General features: G+C 30.7%; 2 protein-coding genes across 4 annotated transcripts; both read left to right on the top strand.

The window, feature by feature from the left end:
- Positions 1-997: 997 nt before the first annotated feature.
- LOC101503929 (uncharacterized) lies at positions 998-3,645 on the top strand. Of its 2 annotated transcripts, none has more exons than XM_004494964.4 (2): positions 998-1,314; positions 1,797-3,645. In XM_004494964.4, the coding sequence occupies exon 2, from the start codon at positions 1,866-1,868 to the stop codon at positions 3,360-3,362; it is 1,497 nt and encodes a 498-aa protein (XP_004495021.1). In that variant the 5' UTR covers positions 998-1,314; positions 1,797-1,865; the 3' UTR covers positions 3,363-3,645. The 2 variants fall into 2 exon arrangements, with proteins under 2 accessions (XP_004495021.1, XP_004495020.1); XM_004494963.4 differs by having other exon boundaries at positions 999-1,314; positions 1,692-3,645.
- A 3,573-nt stretch (positions 3,646-7,218) lies between these two features.
- Positions 7,219-9,818, top strand: LOC101503380 (uncharacterized). 2 transcript variants are annotated; one of them, XM_004494962.3, is made up of 2 exons: positions 7,219-7,503; positions 7,943-9,818. In XM_004494962.3, the coding sequence occupies exon 2, from the start codon at positions 8,012-8,014 to the stop codon at positions 9,500-9,502; it is 1,491 nt and encodes a 496-aa protein (XP_004495019.1). In that variant the 5' UTR covers positions 7,219-7,503; positions 7,943-8,011; the 3' UTR covers positions 9,503-9,818. The 2 variants fall into 2 exon arrangements, with proteins under 2 accessions (XP_004495019.1, XP_004495018.1); XM_004494961.3 differs by having other exon boundaries at positions 7,896-9,818.
- The last annotated feature ends 4,621 nt before the right edge of the window (positions 9,819-14,439 follow it).

Below are 14,439 nucleotides of genomic sequence, written 5' to 3'. Positions count from 1 at the left end.
ATGATTTTTTGCAAACATTTTTAAAACATTATAAGAATATTTTTTACAAAAAAAAACATTTTTTTAATAAAAAATGAATTAAATATAAAATCATATTTAATTGATCATTTGTTAAAAAAATTAAATTTTTGTGAGAGATATAATTATTATAATGTTATGAACTTACACGAATTCATTTAAAAATTTCGACAATACACATGAATTCATTTAAAAAAAAGGGGCAAAATTATTTATTGAAAATATTTAAAGAACCATTATTTGAAGAAAAAATTTAAAATGACTAAAAACGAAATATGATATATTTCTAAGGACCAAAAATTTATTTAACCTGATTTTTAATTATAAAAAAAATTAAATATGATTTTTGTATTTTATCTTGTATTTAAGATTCGTTTTATTTATTTATTTTTGTTTTTTTATCTTTTATAAATGATGTATTATAGTTTTTATAATAATCACAACAAAAATTATAACATTTAATCATTAAAATAATTTCTAACAATTATCAATATGTATTCACTGTAATATTCTTTCAAAAGAACATATTTTTAACTTACTAATAGGCTTCCACTTGAAAACATTGTTCTTGATTTAAAAAAAGTTACTCTAACATGTTTTAATATATACGTAAATCCTTTAAAACAAATGATATTTATCAGAGTTATCTATATTTTTATTTCGTTTTTGTTAATATTACATACTTAACTTTATAATTTATTTAAGATTAAAACTTTTTAAAATAACTAACATTTATTATTTATAAAAAATAAATTAATATTGATAAAAGAATCAAAATTAAAAATTATATTTAAGAAGAAAAATATCACCTTTTATATATATATATATATATATATATAAATAAGGTGATATTTTTTGTTGGTGATTCATTAAGATGAGAAATTAAAATTGAAGACTAAATATATGTGATGATGTGATAAAGTAGAGAGACTTGATGCACCGTCACTGTAAACAAACGGTGTGGTCCAAAAAGGTGGATGGTGTTATCCAGTGCAGGCTTCATCCTACGAACCTCTCCTTATAATCACACGCTCACTTACGCTTCCTCTCTCTCTCTCTCTCTCTCTCTCTCTCATTATGTGATTTCAACACCAACAAAAGCAAAATTAGGGTTTTCTATTCGGGAAAATAATCATTATAATAATAAAAATAAAAACTAATAATAATTGTTGAAAATAACGAAAATTACTCTGGAGAGTTTGTTGAAAACATGGTTGTCGATGATATTATGAAGCGCATCATCGTCGGCTATGGAGGTTCCTGTTCTTCTCGATTCTCTGATGCTTATCCTAAAAGGTAATCTTTGAAGATCTATTTCCTTTTTATTGAGTCTTTTTTCAGAGACTCTCTTTTTTATTTCTGTTTTATGGATTTGATTCAGTTTCAATGTTTTTCCCTTGATTCTGGAGGGTTTATTCAGATACGAGAAATAGGGTTAAATTAACTATAATTCTCTTTGAGCGTTTTTCAAAATCCCTTGCACATATTGAACAGAGATATATATATAATAATATAAATATATATATTTGTATTTATTGTTGTTGAGTATGTTTATTTATTAATTAATTTAAAGAGAAAATAGAAAAAAGTTAGAAAAGGGATTATTTTTAATAGTTTGGATTTGTTGATTTTTTTGTGTTTTGTTTCCTTTCAAATTGAATTGATAAATATAGGGGTTTGATGGAAGGGAGATATAGTGGGGATTGATAAGATGAAGGTGTTGTTTATAAGGTTGTTTTGTTGAATTGTTTTTGGGATGACAATATTGTATCAACCAGCAATAAAACAACAACTCATCAACAACAAGATGAGGTAGCATTGGCGATTCTTGTTTTGCTTCTTTCTCAATGGAGAATCATCACCCTTCCACGTTATTGTCCATGGATTCAAGTGCATCTTCTCATGAGGAACTGGACTTGGAGATGAATCGCCAAATCATACTTTCTCGCCCGCCAGATATCAATTTGCCATTATCTGCCGAACGTAGTCCGCCTCCGCAGTCATGGAATTCTGATCCTTGTGATATTTTGGATGTTAGTCTTGGTACTCAAGGGTATGAAACTGAGACTTTTCTCACTCTGCCCAAAGTTGGAAGGAAATGTGCTAAACGAGTTGATAGCATATGGGGTGCTTGGTTTTTCTTCAGTTTTTACTTTAAGCCTTCCTTGAATGATAAATCCAAGGCCAAGATTGTTAGGGACAGTAATGGCATTTCAGGTTTTGAGAAATCTGATCTTAATCTTGATGTTTTCATGGTTCAACATGACATGGAAAATATGTACATGTGGGTTTTCAAGGAGAGGCCTGAAAATGCATTGGGCAAGATGCAGCTGAGGAGTTACATGAATGGGCATTCTCGCCAAGGAGAACGCATGTTTCCTTTTAGTGTAGACAAAGGTTTTGTTCGATCCCATCGGATGCAAAGGAAGCATTATCGGGGACTTTCAAACCCTCAGTGTGTGCATGGCATTGAGGTTTTCCCTTCACCCAGTCTGATGAATCTTGATGAGGATGATCGGAAAAGGTGGATTGAACTTACCGGCCGAGATTTGAATTTCACAGTCCCACCTGAAGCAAGCGATTTCAGTTCATGGAGAAATCTTCCCAACACAGACTTTGAGCTTGAGAGACCTCTTCCTCCAATCAAGGGTACTGCAAATGCACACCCAAAGAAGCTGCTTAATGGATCTGGATTGAATTTGTCAACTCATCCGTCGAACAACAATAATGGCGATGGGTTGGACCTGTCTCCTGTCAACGGCAAAAAGAGGAAAGACTTTTTCCCTCAGGGAAATGGTAACGGAAATGTAAACGATGAAGAATGTTATCTGCATGTTAATCCTCCATCTGATCGGATCCAAGACATAGAAATGCACCCGAGTGAGCCGCACTGGTTAAATGAATTCAGTGGGGTGATAAAGAATGTGTATGGACCTGTTACAGCTGCAAAAACTGTCTATGAGGATGAACAAGGTTACTTGATTATTATCAGTCTGCCCTTTGTAGACCTTGCAAGCCTAAAAGTTTCATGGAAGAACACCCTGACTCATGGTATCATCAAGGTTTCTTGTATGAGCACATCTCGAAAGCCTTTTATCAAGAGACGTGATAGGACATTCAAGCTTACAGATGCATCCTCAGAGCACTGCCCCCCTGGAGAATTTGTCCGCGAAATTTCTCTCTCAACCAGAATTCCTGAAGACGCCAATCTGGAAGCATACTATGATGAGCCAGGATCAGTGCTAGAGATCATGGTGCCAAAACATCGCGTTGGACCTGAAGAGCACGAAGTTCGCGTTTGCCTCCGCCCTCATCTGGGAGGGAATGATCTTATGTTGACTTGAGATATAGACCATTAAAAAAAATTGTTAGGGATGCTGCTAGTATGGTGCCTTTATCATTGTTTTTCTAACTTGTACCATGCAGTGTTATTTTTAATAGAAATGATGTTATCTTGCTTTGTCTGTAGCAGTTATAGTTTAGCTCACTAATTGCCCTGGTTCTTTTTTTGTTCCAGTGCATCTTCAAGCTTTTGATTGTAAGCATAATCATGTATAAGATTAAGAAATTATCATATACATTTGGATTATTTTATTACTGAAAATAGAAGAAGAGTTGAATGATTCATTGCTCAGTGGAATGATACAGTGGACAAATATATTCAGCAGATTTCCCTCCACCACTTAACTTTCTGTTTTATCAGTTTTATTGTCTTGTTATTCTCCTCCCAAATAATTGACACTACGCAGCAGTTGCAAAATGTAATGATAACATAATTCAATAATAGAGTTAACTTCCACTAACATGATTCCTTATGTTATGGAATTAACGGTGGATTATAACAGTTTTTCTAACGAAATTTTCAATTCACTATACATCCTACTTTTTAAAAGACAAAGTAATATTCATTGTCTGTTAAGTAATCTTGAAGAAAATGTTCCATGTAGAATAGTGTTTTTTATATTTCCACATTGTTGCGATTGTGGATGATATGTTGACTTTATTAACAGAAGAAGATATTTTTTGCTTATCACATTACGTGACTGAGGAATCATTCCTGTTATTAATAAAGTCAAAAATATGTCCCATTTCAGTTGTGCCTATCATGTTGTGCCTCAACATGGAAAAAAATACGCGGCTTGTTGGGGTGACATTTTGGGTGAAAGGGAAAACAAGCAAGCAATTGTTTACGTGGACATATCATTTTTTATACTTTATTATTGTCTCATTTTAATCGTAAGCTCTGTGTGATTCTTAAGAAAATAATTAGTTTTATTAATTTTAATATAAAAAAACATTGTTTATTTAAATATTCTTATTAATTGTAAGTAGTTGAGAAATTTGATCAACTAAGATACAACACATAAATGTATATTAGTAGAAGAAGTAATGTATGATGTTAATAAGTGTCGTTAGAACATTTGTTAAGCAATCAAGAAATGGTCATTTTACATTGAAAAAAATATTTTTACTTTCAAAGTGATGAATGCACAAATTCTAATATATTTGGATTGTAAAGTTTCTATTTTTAGATGTTTAACAAGTGTCCTAGTATTTTTTAAAAATAATTTATATTGTAAAATGAAAAATAATTTAAGATAAAGAAAAATGACAAATGAGACAAAAGAAATACTTAGCTGTGTGAGATAGGATTATTATGGTAAAATAAAAAATTATATTTTTGAATGTTTATTTTGGTTTTCAACTTTGTCTTTGAACACCTTTGATTACTTAGGTTACACACAAAGATGATTTGTAATTTTAATTCATTTAGATAATATAATAACACCACAGTACAATAGTTTTCAATAGTAAGCAAGACTTAAATCAAGTTTTGATATGTGATATTTTTGTTTGTATATGTGATTTTTTGTTTATAAGAAAATAAAATTACTTTTGTCTTTAAGTATAAGATCTATTTGGCTAACTCTTGAAAATGAAGAAAATGAATGGTAATATCAAATTTGTTAAGAATTGATATTGTTTTTACAAATATATATTTAAAGAGAGAGAATTAATTAACGTTTCTATTATAATATTTATTGTTGATTGAAAGAAAAAAAGATGTAAATTATTTACACAGTAAAAAAATAATTAATATAATTTACAATTTAAAAAGAATCTTATAAAAATGGACAACTAAAATTATCCAGGGTCTTATATTATGCATTATGTACATTATCTAATTTATAAATCTAGTTTTTTTTTTTTTTTTTTTTATATGGAGGGTTTTAGTTGCTATTGTTATGGGTGTTTGTTGATGTAAAGTTGATGGTGATTATAAGGTTGTTTTGTTGAATTCTGACCTTTTTGATATTTTGGATGTTGGTCTTGGTACTCAAGGTGGATATGAGACTAAGAGTTTGCTTAATCTTCCGAACGTTGGAAAGAAATATTTGAAGCGTGTTGATACCATTTGGGATGCTTGGTTTTTCTTCAAATTTTACTTTAAGCTTGCGTTGCTTGGAAAATCTAAGGCAACTGTATTAGGGATGATAATAATGGTGCTTTGGGGTTTGAGAAATCTGATTTAAAACAATGATGTTTTCATGGTTTAGTATGATTAGAAAAACATGTAGATGTGCGTTTTCAAGGAGACTTTTGAATCTTTTGAATCGTCAGTGTTGGCATAGGATTGAAGTTGTTTTGAATCCTAACTAGACACTCTTGTTCATAGAATAGCAAGTGGCTTCTTTACTTGTATCAACACATAGTTAAATGGATCCAGCAATAAGTATAGGTTGATTAGGATTTGTATCATGTTATAATGCATTTGTTGGTATTGTTGTGTTAAATATTATTATATTGAATGTGCATTTAATTTACTTTACTCTATTTTATTATGTTTTGAGAATGATGAGTCGTCTTTAGTTTTTTCATGTCGCGCTTACACATTACATGTGTAGGTAGATGATGAGATAACAACAGATGAAATAATTGTCACGAAGAAGAGACAGAGATATGATGTCAATGTCGTAGATAGTAGTTTAATTATCTTAGTTCTTAACATGTTAGTCTACTAATAAATGTGAGATTTGTTTACAGTAAACTCTTATTAGAGTGAAAATTTTTGGGTTGAACTCTTTTTTAAATTTGTTATTTCTACATGTTTTTAATTGTGATCTGTATATGTTTTATTTTGGACCAACTTTACCTATATTTTTTATACAATATACATTTTATAATATTTTTGTGACAGAGGATGTCTCACACCCTCCTCTTCTTTCAAGTTTAATGTCATGAGTCCCATATTAAAATTATTGGTAGGTCAGCTTGTGTCGATCTTACCAGAGATTCAATGGTTGTTATCTTTAGGGATTCAATTGTAATTTTGGTCAATATAAGATAGTTATAGTTGAGCTTTGGGGTTTATAAATGTCTCTTTTAAAGAGATGAATGTCTCTTTTTAAGGAGATGAATTTTATCATCGTTTTTTTTTAAATTATCAAAGTTAATAATTAATTATTATATTAATTTTTTCTTTCACTTAGATTTGAACTCAAAATTTCCACTTTTTTAACCCTTAACATAAATTAGTTGATTAATCGACGATTTCTCAAAAGTCTCATAATCTTTATCCTAAATCTCTTATTCTTGATGCTTTGGATTTGTTGGATCATGGGGATTGAAATTGTAAGGTGTCTCGTATTTATTAAGAGGCAAATCGTTCTAATGATAATCGGACTAATCTAGATTAAAAAGAAGAGATTGAGTTACCCAATCAACTATCTTTTACATAACTCTGATTATTTGTTACTTAGTTTTTATCTTTTATTTCTTCATTGTATTAAATAAAACTCTTTAAAATTATAATCTTGATCAAAATGAATGAAAGACACTGTCGTTTGGACATAAATTTGTCAACATCATACTTAACACTATATAAATCTACAAACAACTAAATATGTATAGAAAATGAGGTATACTCGAATAGAAAGAAGAAGAAAATTGTATAAAAATATAGTGTCCTACATTGTGATGTCTAAATATCTTTATCGATTAATGATAAATAATTATTTTTTCTATCACTATAAATGATTATTAATCGTAAATATATAAGATGATATTTTGTTTTGTGGGTGATGCAAGATGACAAATTAAAATTGAAGACTAACTAATAATAATACATTATGATAATACGATAAAGTATAGAGATTGGATGCAAAGAATATATATAAAAAATAAGTAAAAAAATAAAAAATAAAAGAGAGAGAGAGAGAGAGAGAGAGAGAGAGTTGATGCACCGCCGCAGTAAAACGCTGTATTCCAAAAAGGTGAATTGTCTTACGTGATGTGAACAACAACAAAAACAAAATTAGGGTTTTTATTTGGGAAAAAAATATAAATAATAATAATTGTAGAAAATGACGAAAATTACTCTGGAGAGTTTGTTGAAAACATGGTTGTCGATGATATTATGAAGCGCATCATCGTCGGTTATGGAGGTTCCTGTTCTTCTCGATTCTCTGATGCTTATCCTAAAAGGTAATCTTTGAAGATCTATTTCCTTTTTATTGAGTCTTTTTTCAGAGACTCTATTTTATTTATTTCTGTTTTATGGATTTGATTCAGTTTCACTATTTTCCCCTTGATTTTGGAGGGTTTATCCAGATACGATAAATAGGGTTGAGTATAATTCTCTTTTAGCATTTTTCAAAATCTCTTGAATAGATTGAACAGAGAGATATATAATATACATATATTTGTAATTGTATTTATTGTTGTTGAGTATGTTTATTTATGAATTTATAGAAAAAAAATAGAAAAGGAACTATTTTAAATTATTTGGATTTGTTGATTTTTGTGTTTTTTGTTTCCTCTCAAATTGAATTGATAAATATAGTGGGTATTGATACGATGAAGGTGTTGTTTATAAGGTTTTTTTGTTGAATTATTTTTGGGATGGCAATATTGTATCAACCAGCAATAAAACAACAACTCATCAACAACAAGATGAGGTAGCATTGGCGATTCTTGTTTTGCTTCTTTCTCAATGGAGAATCATCACCCTTCCACGTTATTGTCCATGGATTCAAGTGCATCTTCTCATGAGGAACTGGACTTGGAGATGAATCGCCAAATCATACTTTCTCGCCCGCCAGATATCAATTTGCCGTTATCTGCCGAACGTAGTCCGCCTCCGCAGTCATGGAATTCTGATCCTTGTGATATTTTGGATGTTAGTCTTGGTACTCAAGGGTATGAGACTGAGACTTTTCTCACTCTGCCCAAAGTTGGAAGGAAATGTGCTAAGCGAGTTGATAGCATGTGGGGTGCTTGGTTTTTCTTCAGTTTTTACTTTAAGCCTTCCTTGAATGATAAATCCAAGGCCAAGATTGTTAGAGACGGTAATGGCATTTCAGGTTTTGAGAAATGTGATCTCAATCTTGATGTTTTCATGGTTCAACATGACATGGAAAATATGTACATGTGGGTTTTCAAGGAGAGGCCTGAAAATGCATTGGGTAAGATGCAGCTGAGGAGTTACATGAATGGGCATTCTCGCCAAGGGGAGCGCCCGTTTCCTTTCAGTGTTGACAAAGGTTTTGTTCGATCCCACCGGATGCAAAGGAAGCATTATCGGGGACTGTCAAACCCTCAGTGTGTGCATGGCATTGAGGTTTTTCCTTCCCCCAATCTGATGAATCTTGATGAGGATGATCGGAAAAGGTGGATTGAACTCACCGGCCGAGATTTGAATTTTACAGTCCCACCTGAAGCAAGCGATTTTAGTTCATGGAGAAATCTTCCCAACACAGACTTTGAGCTTGATAGACCTATTCCTTCAATCAAGGGTACTGCAAATGCACACCCAAAGAAGCTGCTTAATGGATCTGGATTGAATTTGTCAACTCATCTGTCTAATAACGGCGATGGATTGGACTTGTCTCCTGTCAACGGAAAAAAGAGAAAAGACTTTTTCCCTCGTGGAAATGGTAACGGAAATGTAATTGATGAAGAATGTTACTTGGCTGTTAATCCTCCATCCGATCAGATCCAAGACATAGAAATGCACCCAAGTGAGCCACACTGGTTAAATGACTTAAGCGGGGTGATAAAGAATGCTTATGGACCTGTTACAGCTGCAAAAACTATCTATGAGGATGAACAAGGTTACTTGATTATAATCAGTCTGCCCTTTGTAGATCTTGCAAGTGTGAAAGTTTCATGGAGGAACACTCTTACTCATGGTATCATCAAGGTTTCTTGTATGAGCACATCTCGAAAGCCTTTTATCAAGAGACGTGATAGGACATTCAAGCTTACAGATGCATCCTCAGAGCACTGCCCCCCTGGAGAATTTGTCCGCGAAATTTCTCTCTCAACCAGAATTCCTGAAGACGCCAATCTGGAAGCATACTATGATGAGCCAGGATCAGTGCTAGAGATCATGGTGCCAAAACATCGCGTTGGACCTGAAGAGCACGAAGTTCGCGTTTGCCTCCGCCCTCATCTGGGAGCAAATGATCTTATGTTGACTTGAGATATAGACCATTATAAAAAAAAATTGTTAGGGATGCTGCTAGTATGGTGCGTTTATCATTGTTTTTCTAACTTTTACCATGCAGTGTTATTTTTAATAGAAATGTTTTCTTGCGTTGTCTGTAGCAGTTATAGTTTAGCTCACTAATTGCCTGGTTCTTTTATTGTTCCAGTACATCTTCAAGCTTTTGATTATAAGATTAAGAAATTATCATATACATTTGAAATATTGTATTACTGAAAATAGAAGAATTGAATGATTCATTGCTCAGTGGAATGATACAGTGATCATTGTATACAACAGAGTTTTCCCTTCACTTTCTGTTTTATCAGTTTTATTGTCTTGTTATTGTCCTTCCAAATAGTCGTATTTTATTGACACTATATGCAGCAGTTGCAAATTGCAATGATGACTTGATTCAATAATAGAGTTAACTTCCATTAGCAATACAGTGTCAAGGAGGAAGAACTCATTAAACTTCTCCTATTTAGCTGGGCCACTTTATTCCTTATGTTATGGAATTAGTGGTGGATTCTAACAGTGGTGTTATAGGCTTATTAAAAAACGAATATTTGAATTTACTATACCCTACCCTACTAGTAAAAGATGAAGTCAACATTTATCATCTGTTAAGTAATCTTGAAGAAAAAGTTAAATGTAGAATAGCATCTGTTTTTTTATTTTTTTATTTCAACATGGTTGTGATTGTGCCTATGTGTTCAAAATTGATATGTTGACTAAATAACAGATGAAGAAGAAGATATTTTTTGCTTATCCATTTACGTGACTGAGGAATCATTCCTGTTATTAATAAAGTCAAAAACATGTGCGTTTCTGTTGAACATATCATGTTGTGCCTTTACATCGAAAAAATACGCGGCGATGAAGGGTTTGTTGGGGTGATATTTTGGGTGAAAGAAAAAAAGAAGCAAGCAATTGTTTATGTGGAAATATCATTTTTGATAATTGTGTGAGACAGTATGATTGTAGCCACCAGGTGTATTAGAATCGTAAATATATTTTTGAATGTGTATTTTGTTTTCCAACTGTTTTTGAATGTGTCTTTAATTACTTTTTAATTTTTGAATGTGTTTTTTCGTTAATTATTTTGATCCACGAAATTACTAACAAATGTGTGCTTTTTGTTTATGAAAAAATAACAATTAATAATCAAATTAATGTTTCATTATTTATTTATTTTGAGGCAAAATATGATTATTTCATTTCTTCACTATTAAGAGACGAAATACAATGAAGACTGGTATTTAATATAGAAGTTCTAAACAATCCTGTTAACTTTCCTTGCAAAAGTGAGCTGAAAATTAATTTGAGTGAATGAGATATCTAAGACATTTCATCTAAAATAGTGCCTAGCTTGGGGTTTTTAATGTTTCATTATTTGTTGACTGGTATATTAGTCCCATTGTGTGGTGAGAATTTAGACAGCCTAAGGGAACATAATCAGATAGAGTTGAGTTGGCAAATGGCAAATGTTTTTATTCACGTGTCTTGGCCAAGGATTGTGTCTCATTGAGTGATTATTTTCTCTACCCTTTTGGACAAGTGGACATCGTTTTCTATGAACAACTTGTTCTTCCTCTTTATGTGGCATTTAATGAGTTTTCTCATTTCCACGTTACCAAACCTATTCTCCTATATGAGCACAGATCTATGAGATAACGTGTGGTCCAATTTGATTTTTTAGTAGTAGATTTTATAGAGAAAAAATCACTTCATTCTTGCTATGTTTTTTAATTTTAAAGAGATGACACGTATTAATTATAGAAAAGTGAAAATTTTAAGTTTAAATTTATATTTTAATATATCCAATGTTTTTATAATTATTGGTATACTTAATTTCACAAATTTACTAATTATTTGTTTCATTCTACATGTTAGAGGGGTTAAAAAAATTTATAATTTAAAAATACTAAAAAATGAAATTTTCAAAACTAAAAAAACCTTAAAATTTTATAGACTTAATAGGATCTATAAGTCAACTTTTTCAAAAAGAAAGTTAATTTTTTTTTGAATTTTTTTTAGTTTCATTCTTAAAATATATTTTGTTATTTTATTTTACAGTTTTTTGAAAATTAAATTAAAGATTTAAAAAGAAAAAGTTTATTCAAGAAAAAAAATCGATTTTTTCAATAAAAATAATTGTTATTTTTTTCACCAAATTTTTTGACAAAAAATATTTTAGAGAAATTTTTCCGATATTTTTTCGAGAAAAATAAATTTTCAAATTCTTTTTTAAAAAATATATCAATTAACAAAGCATTGGGCTTATGAGACTTAAGTCTACAAAAATTAATGAAACAATGGGTTGGAATTTAAAAAAAAATTATTTCAATAAGAACCTAATATTATAAGCTTAGTAGGAGATTTTTGAGATGAGGTTTTGGACTTTGTGACTTTGAACTTTGAGCCTTACTCTTTCGAGTGTATTCAAATAGATTTCAATAGATCTTTTTTGTTATAATAAAATCTACTTGTATTCAATGAAGATTTTAAATGAACAAAAATAATTTTTATGGTATTCAATTAAGATTGTTTTAACAATACAACAAAATTCGATGGTATTCAATTAAGATTTTTTACAACTTATAAATTGTATCTTGATATTCAAAAACATATATGACTCGTTTGATAGACAAAATAAAAGATATGATGTAATTTGAAAGGATGATCTATGTGAAAGTCAAGTAGAAGATAGAGGAGTCAACGTTCCTCACAAGTGGTTGTTGTTAAAGAGGAATGTTTCATTTTAGAGGATGATATAGATACAATAGACTTTTCCATGAAACTAAATAAGCTCCGATTGAGAATAAGGTAGTGGTTGATTTGCAAAAATATAGATAGACCCCTAATCTGAACAATAAAAGCCACTGATGTCGCCAGACAATGACAGTAGATAAGGAGGGGAAATGTAATTTCGTGCCAGAATCGCTATTGATTTAGTGAATGATTCACATTACAACATTTGAGGACAATTTTGGACTAGTCACTTCAAATACCCTAAAATATTTTGAAGTCCTCAAGTCTTTATGTTAAACTAGTCACGTAGAACAATTTTGACACTTGTTATTTCATTCAAATCAGTACTACAAATAATCAAATCATCGATATAAATCCGAATTGCAGTAAAACTTGTTGAATAATGATTTGTGAATAATGAGTAATCTGATTTTGTTTAAGTGAAATTAAGTGATAAAAGAATGGAACATAACTTATCATTTCATTGTCTACTGGCATGGTTAATATCGTAAATGGAACGATTCAATCTGCAAACATAGTTTTTGCATGGAGGAACAAGATTAGGGGAAAGATTCATATAGACTTCCTCCTCCAAGTCTCCATTTTAAAAAGTTGTGTTTACATCCAATTGATACAAGTATCAGTTATGCGAGGCAACTGAAGTTAATACATACAAATGATGATAATTTTGACTACTCAACATAAGATTTATAGATAGTCAATGCCAATGGATTTGGTGTAGCCTTGGCCACCAAATGGACTTTGTTAATGATTAGAATGTGTATTGCGTTATCACGCATTTATTGATATTTTTATGAGTTTATATGTTATTAGTTGAATGTGCATTTAATTTGCCTTACTTTACTTGATTATGTTTTAACGAGTAAACATTCATTTCAATATTTGAAAGTGACAAGTGTTGTCACAACGGTCCCTAAAAGAAACAAAATAATATTTTGTTAACCAAATAAGTCATGACCGTCAACTATCTTTCTATTTTTCGTTTCTGATGTTAAGTTGTCAAAGTTTTTACTTATCATACACTTAACTGATATAAAAGTTGACATTTATTGAGTCTTATTTGATATTCAATGACCAAAATGAAGGTTAACTAAAACATATTCATCTTTTTCAAATTAAAAGAACTTTAACCCTTATTCTCCAAAATCCATTAAAAAATCATGAAAAGCCTAGCAAGTTCACTTGATCCTTCCAAAGACCCATAATTAAATCATATAATTTTTTCTTAAAATGGGTTTGATGAATATGAGGGAATTGAATTAGTACATATAGGGCATTTGAGTAACTATGAGCTCTAGTTTTAGGAGCAATGGTGATAGGATCTAAAATAGTATTGTTATTGGTGGTTCTATTTCTAGGTTTTGCTGAAGAAGACTCAAGACAATGGTGTAGGGGGATCTTATCTTCATTCATGGCATCGGATAATGACACAATCAATGTTATTCAACTCGTGGAAACTCTTTCTTTCACAGTTGATAGAGATACACCCACTTATTAGAATTGCAAATTTCATCAAATTAATTACATTGGTTTTCACCACCTCTTTTATTGATTTCCTTCCTTCCTTTTGCTTTCCAAATTTTTTATAAAATAAAATTGATGAAATAATATGTGAAGGGGCTGATTTTTCTATATTGAAGGAAAATGACACAACAATGGTTGATGTACCTGTGAAAGTGTCGTAAAGCGTATTGATGAGTTTTGCAAGGGACATTTGGGTTGATTGGGGCTTCAACTACTAATTGGATTTGAGTTTTATTATTGAACTTCCTATAATTGACAATTTCATTGTTCCACTTTCTCGCACTTCTTATTGAACTTCCTATCACTGACTACTAATTGGATTTGAGTCTTCTTATGTGAAGGTGAGGACATAATTGATTTTTCCTACAACACAAGATTGAGAAGAACTATCAACTCATTAAAGATTTATAATGAAATTTATGTATAACTTAACGATTGTAGACTTTCAGACTTGAGCTCAAATCTCGGGTGTGAGCTCAAGCATAACGTCCTGTCATTTATCCATGACTATTAGAACTATAGGACTTTATAGTATGAAATTCATATATATATATATATATATATATATATATATATATATATATATATATATATTTTCTTTTTAAAAAAAGATTTATGTGTAAATATCAATACAC

This window comes from Cicer arietinum, chromosome 4, assembly GCF_000331145.2.
Source record: "Cicer arietinum cultivar CDC Frontier isolate Library 1 chromosome 4, Cicar.CDCFrontier_v2.0, whole genome shotgun sequence".
In the NCBI taxonomy this organism is placed as follows: domain Eukaryota; kingdom Viridiplantae; phylum Streptophyta; class Magnoliopsida; order Fabales; family Fabaceae; genus Cicer; species Cicer arietinum.
This window is presented reverse-complemented; position numbering and strand designations above follow the sequence as displayed.

What these genes read in the sequence shown, in the direction of transcription:
- LOC101503929 (XM_004494964.4), top strand. Translation starts at nt 1,866, where the DNA reads ATGGAGAATCATCACCCTTCCACGTTATTGTCCATGGATTCAAGTGCA.
- LOC101503380 (XM_004494962.3), top strand. Translation starts at nt 8,012, where the DNA reads ATGGAGAATCATCACCCTTCCACGTTATTGTCCATGGATTCAAGTGCA.